General features: G+C 48.1%; 1 protein-coding gene across 1 annotated transcript in view; it reads right to left on the reverse strand.

Moving 5' to 3' along the window:
* Positions 1 to 4732, reverse strand: part of LOC119440605 (uncharacterized) — a 252249-nt gene extending 247517 nt beyond the window's left edge. Inside the window, exon 1 of the mRNA XM_049662978.1 lies at positions 3762 to 4732. Within this exon, the coding sequence (XP_049518935.1) occupies positions 3762 to 4461 (700 nt within the window). The 5' untranslated portion in view covers positions 4462 to 4732. The remainder of the gene's footprint in view (positions 1 to 3761) is intronic.
* Positions 4733 to 6000: the final 1268 nt, after the last annotated feature.

The following is a 6000-nucleotide window of genomic DNA, read 5'->3' on the forward strand; positions in this document are numbered from 1 at the left end:
AACGAACTATTCTATTCCATGCTGTGACACTTGTAAAACACTCTTGTAAAACAAATGTATTTGCTATATATCTTGAAAACCTGTTTCTTTCACACTACTTGTATGTCTCTCTCTAAATACTATTGTAGTGCTTCTGCTTGTGAGTATATCTGTGCAGAAGCTTTTCTGTATTACTGGTGATGTTTTGTTCGTCCCTACGTAATGCTACGGTGATGTAGGTACTCTGTAAATAAATAAAGAAATATAATGTTTTTCCAGACATTTATGGAAAAGAGGACATATACTACGAGAACGTCTGGCAATATAAGGATTCTCTGACGCAGGCCGAGCCCCGGTTGGAACGTCGAAAAATAAAGATGCTTTCGTACCAACGTCCCACTCATTATATATATATATATATATATATATATATATATATATATAATGTGTGGAAGGGGAGGCATGACAATCTTGTCGAGCCCCCGCCTCCCTCCCTCCTCCCCCCCCCCCCCCCCACACACACACACACAGACATTCGGGAAAATAAAAACTGTCCGCCTGTGACGCCACCTACTACCATCTCCCACACAGAAAAGAATATTGTCTTATGTACGAAATGAACCTTTTCAAGGAGGAGGAGGAACAAACCTTTATTTATATCAGCAGTTTAGTTGGCTGGGCCTATAGGCCTCCCACGTGGGGACATCGAGGTCTTGCCTCTTTTCAAGTTTTACGGGGAAAGAAAATCACCTGTGGCAGATACCGTAATTCTTGTCCTTGAGCTGGATTATTCGAAGAGGCGGACATTACTACCAGCGAGAAATTGAAACTCATATTTAAAAAAAAGAAACTTGAAGGACGCTTAAGCTTCGCCTTTAAGAGTGGAACGCGACAGCATTCAAAGATCCCTGAATGCTTGTCAGGCTTCCCGACAACTGCAGTTTTCCTTTTTCTCCACCTTCGCCTCTGCGCGCCGCTGCCGAGGAGGTGAGCGGCATCTGGATCGTGTTCCTGAAAGTAACCTGCCCCGGCGCGCCGCTGTGAAAAGTGGTTTGTGTATGAGTTTCCTCCTGTAACAGGAATTATGTTTTGTCGTATATTCAGATTACAATCCGACGCTAGCCATGGTTGTAGGTTGTGGTTAAGTCGTACTTACGTACTTACAATTTTTCGGACGCATTTGACTTTGAGAAATTCATATATTTCACCAGCACTTTTGCGTCACGCGGAGGGCTTGCCTGGTCGGAGCCCCCAGTTCAGGATAATTTTCTCCGCCGCCGATGCCGGCGCGCTCACACCGACACCGACGCCGGATTTCCTGCGACACGGGGCCCTCAATGCTTTCGCGTTAAAAACTACTAACGTTCAGTAATTAACTTCCTAATTAATTTCTTTATGGCACATGTTAAAATTTACGAAATGTAGACGATGAGCTTACGAAATGTATCCACTTCAAATGAATTTGCAAGATGACGCCACTTTCGAGATAATAGTTCTTAAGGACTAGCGTGAAATACAAAGGCGTTCCAGTTACTTGCATGCTTCAATACGTAAAAGAACCGTTTTGTTAAAAGAGTAAGTGGAACAACAGTGCAATTTTACGGCGAGTTTCATGGCACATATCTTCAAAGTGGTGTCATTGTGGAAATTCATTCCAACTGGATACGCCTTGCAATCTCACCGGCTACAATTCGTAAATTGCAAGATGTGCCACAAGGTAATCAATGAAGAAATTAATTAGTGAATTTTTGTTAATTAGTTGAAAATGTGTTTCGGTTACTTGTGCAAGTAATGTCCCAATCTCTGAATAATCCAGCTCAAGGACTAGAATTATGCTATCTGCAGCAGGCGATCTTTTAAAATTCCGTAATATTTCAAAATGATTACCCCGCATTCCTAACGCGTGGTGCCGTTCCATTTAAACAAGCTTATATACTGCGTTACACCAAAATGATGCGGCGTCAGAGGAGCAGGATTATTTACTAACCCACTGCAAAGGGGGGAGCTGCAAGAGTTGAAGGCTTTCACATATCTCAGCCAAAACAAATGAAAAGCGAAACACCGACGTTTACCACGTTGGGGGAAATGTTTCACAAAATCGTCACTGACTGTCATGTCTGTGCGCGAATATTTTGGAGCACCGCGGCAGCCCCCTTTCCCTTTTGGCTCTTCCCCTCGGACTCTTGACTGGTTAACGTCCCTGCCTTCTTTCAATTCAGTCTTTGCCTCTCTCTCTCTGCCCTCGACCCTCTCTGTTGGAACAATATTGTGCACACAGAAAAAAGAAATGAAAAAAAAAAGAATATTATGCGGACTTCTCTGTGCTTTGTTCAACAAATCTCGCGCTTTGTGACCTTTTGCGATTACGCCAGAAGCGATGTCATTCTTCTCTGAAAGGGACAGGTTGACCACTTCTGCTGTGCGCAAGCGTGTCCAAGTTGACGCGGTATTTGAGCGCTTCCTTGTTCACAGATATAGAATGCTAAACAGCGCAAGTAACGCCCAAAAAGTGAATCAACAAGATTGCGTAAATAAATTGGCAGATTGCAATAAAGCTATGTGTCAGCGTGAATATATATATATATATATATATATATATATATATATATATATATATATATATACATATAAAGAGGTTGCGTTTTGTGGACCGGTTATTCAAGACCAACCCACTTGCTCTCAGCCTCACGTTTTCTTATACCGCGGACGGCCTGTTCTACCTAAGCCACGTTGAGAAGCTGACAGCTTTTCATTGAATGACAAATTTCTAGTTTCGCTACAAAATATTCATTACCTTTCACATTATTTGCACTTTGTAGACTTCGTAAATTTGTGATTACTTAATAGAGATTTAGTCTCTTTAGATTGAATCTGGGTTTCAGCGACGTATACGTAGCAAGATTTAAACTGCTGACTCATACACAGTTTTCCACTTTGACCAAGAGACTTCCAAGTGGCACGACATGCCCCAGCCTCATCACCCCCTTCATTTCCTCACGCAAAAAAACCAAAACAAACTAAGCTTTATTGAAGTCTCTGGCCTACGTATCTTAAAGCTATCACTAATAGCATTGTATAGAGCACTCCACTAGGCTGCATGATTTGCTAGCTTGCCAAAAAAAAAAATAAATTAGGTGATGGTGGAAGCACCGGGAAGGATTTGTGACTTTTTTCACTGAAGTATCGGGCAAAAAATATATACTTCGTCATTTCACGCAGAAGTACACATTTTGACTGGACGACGTTAGAGGTATGAACTTGGAACGGAAGTCAAGTCTCTGACAATTAAATGACAAAACTAATCGATGTAAACCTCCCTTGTCCAGCGCCCATTCCCGTCAAGGTATGCGCAGCGTCACTGCGAAATAATTAAAAAGGTATGAGCGATTCAATGCAAAGGCCTTTGTTGAGGTGCAAATCACCAGAACAATGAGCAGATGTGATACGTTGTAGAAGTGTTCAACGCAAGCTAGTTGGTGATTTGTGTTCCTTCAGTTTCTCTTCGGTGTCTGCGCTGTTTACGGTCATAAAGAGTGATAAATTTGAATATGAGAGATACTTTCCGTGATCATGATTCCTTTCGACAAGCATTCTAATTACGATAGCGTGGGGGCATTCATGCTCACTGGCTCAAGACTGAGCTGTCATGCTCAGAGATGTGAGCATCAGAATGTCTGTTGTTGATCTGGTCATGAGCAAGCCACTGAAGCACTCGTCTGTTCGAACTCAAATAAAAACATCATGCTTCTGAATCACACTCCGTAAAAGACGAACTTGGTCACCTTTGACGGGTGCCTTGATCACCCGTAGAGCGGCGTCCACTTCTTCCAATTTGGCATTGGGCGAAAGCGCGATGACACGGCGCACGACAAGACCCGACGGCCGCAGCTTGGCCTCCAGCTCGTTGGCCAGAGCGAGCCACGGCTGCTCTTCGCACACCACCAACACCGCGTACTTGACACGGAGGTCGTTGAGACACGAGGCCACGGCGAAGGCAGCCAAAGCCACATTGAATGACACGCGGCCGAAGAACACGGACGGCGACGATGCCTTGTCGACTGGCAGTGCACCTCCGGAGTAGCCGTGACAGTTCCACACGACCAGGGGCTTCCGGTGCACCTGCGCCAGCAGTTCGCCGGCCGCACACACTTCTTCGTCCAGGCCACCGACAACTCCTGCAACCCGTGGGTCCTCCATCGCTTCGATGAGGGGCAGCAGGCCGCCCGTGCGGCAGACGTCGGTCGCGTTGCGCACCGTCAGCGTCATGTTGGACTCGGCCAGGTACGCGGCCAGCTGCGTGTGGTTGGAAACCAGGGTCTCCGTTGTGTATCGCAGCGTGCTGGCGTTGAACGAGCGGCACCTGTCCTCGTGAGGAAGCACGACGATCTGCTGCTGCTGCTGCCCAGAAGCGGTGGCTGCCGCGCGACTCAGTAGCGCGCCGCACACCATGCAGGCGACCAGCACGGGAACCGGTGACGGCATCTCACGCGGCCGTCAGCTGCTGACGACGACTCGTCGCGGCACCGCTGCCGCACTTGTCGTGGTTTGAGTAGTAGCTGTTGTTGCCGCCGCCGCAGCAACAGCTGCCCATGATGTGCATCGTGAGCCCGATCGGCGGTTGCGGAACGCCGGTCCTCCGCGTTCGTCGCCACTAGAGCCGGGCGCCTTTTGAATTTCCCTCCTCGCAAGAATCGGCGGTGATGAGGCACTCTACGGCGGCGGCGGTACCGCGGGCGTCATCGCCGTGGCGGAGAGCACGAGCTGTCGTCTTCGGCGCCGCCGCCGACTCCGCCGCCGCTGCCTGGCGGAGGGCATCACGTGCGGGCTCGCCGGAGGTGTGCCCCGGGTCGTGCGCGGTGTCGGGACACCACGGCGGAGAGTGCGGGCCGCGCGCTGCTCGGCGCGACGCTTGCGCCGCCGGCGTGGTTGGCGGCCGCCGATCGAACTGCGCCACGGTGAGTGCGTGAGATGGTCGTTCGTTGAGCGGTTCTTACCGCGGGCTACGCGTGGGATGCGTCTTTCGCGTGCGCGTGACGCGCACTTGATGGTCGTGATTTGTCTTTGATTTGGCGCTCTGCCTTGAGCCCTGCGCCACTCGCAGAGAAGGGGACTAGCTACAAAGGAAGACAGAAGCGGGTGGTGGTAAGCGGCATAGTGACCACGCGCTGCTGTTCTATTCATGCACTCTTCAATCATTTTCTTGCAGTGGCGATTCCGTTGCGCTACGACAAATGAATAAAGAAAACTATCGTCTTTTTTTATTGTTTAGTTCGCCTTGGCCATACAATGTTGCGTACATGTGACACATTTCCCAGACGTGTCACACCGACGGTACAATATACCTGTAGCGCCCCACTAAACCATGGCGCAGCTTACGTACTTCAGATAAAGAGGATGCCAAAGATTTGACACTTGCATCGCTAATAAAACATGACGCAGGGGTTACGGGATGAAGTCTAGGGTTTGACGAAAACTCCTCTGGCAAGGAAAGAACATGGCTGATTAAAAGTACAATCGCCAACTGAAGACAAAGACCGCCTCGAAAAAGAAAAATATCCCGGCGTCATCTACAAAATTCTTTGCCAGGACTGCCAGGCGTGCCACGTAGGCGAGATGGGAAACTTTAAAAGAAGGCTACAGCAGCACCGCAATGATGTAGCCAAAGGACACACGGTTTCCAGCGCCCTGGCAGAGCATCAGGAGAAGACTGGTCACAGTATTAACTGGCATTCGGCTTCCATCATCGAAAGAGAGAAGAAATTATCATCCCGATTGCTTCTTGAATCATTCTGCATACAATCTACTGCCAGCACGATAAACCGATCAGGCACCCGTACTGGGCGCCGAAACGTCAATCTGTTGTTTTGTGTTCTTCAGTTGGCGAGTGTAGATATATTCAGCCGGATTACGGTATGGTGGAGACTAATCAATCTACATTGGATGAGCAAGGGAAGCCTCAACTGCTAGGCGATATTTCGAGAACGGGGCTTGTGTTCGTCACGGTGTGATAATTATCTTATC

The sequence above is a fragment of the Dermacentor silvarum genome, chromosome 2 (genome assembly GCF_013339745.2).
Source record: "Dermacentor silvarum isolate Dsil-2018 chromosome 2, BIME_Dsil_1.4, whole genome shotgun sequence".
In the NCBI taxonomy this organism is placed as follows: domain Eukaryota; kingdom Metazoa; phylum Arthropoda; class Arachnida; order Ixodida; family Ixodidae; genus Dermacentor; species Dermacentor silvarum.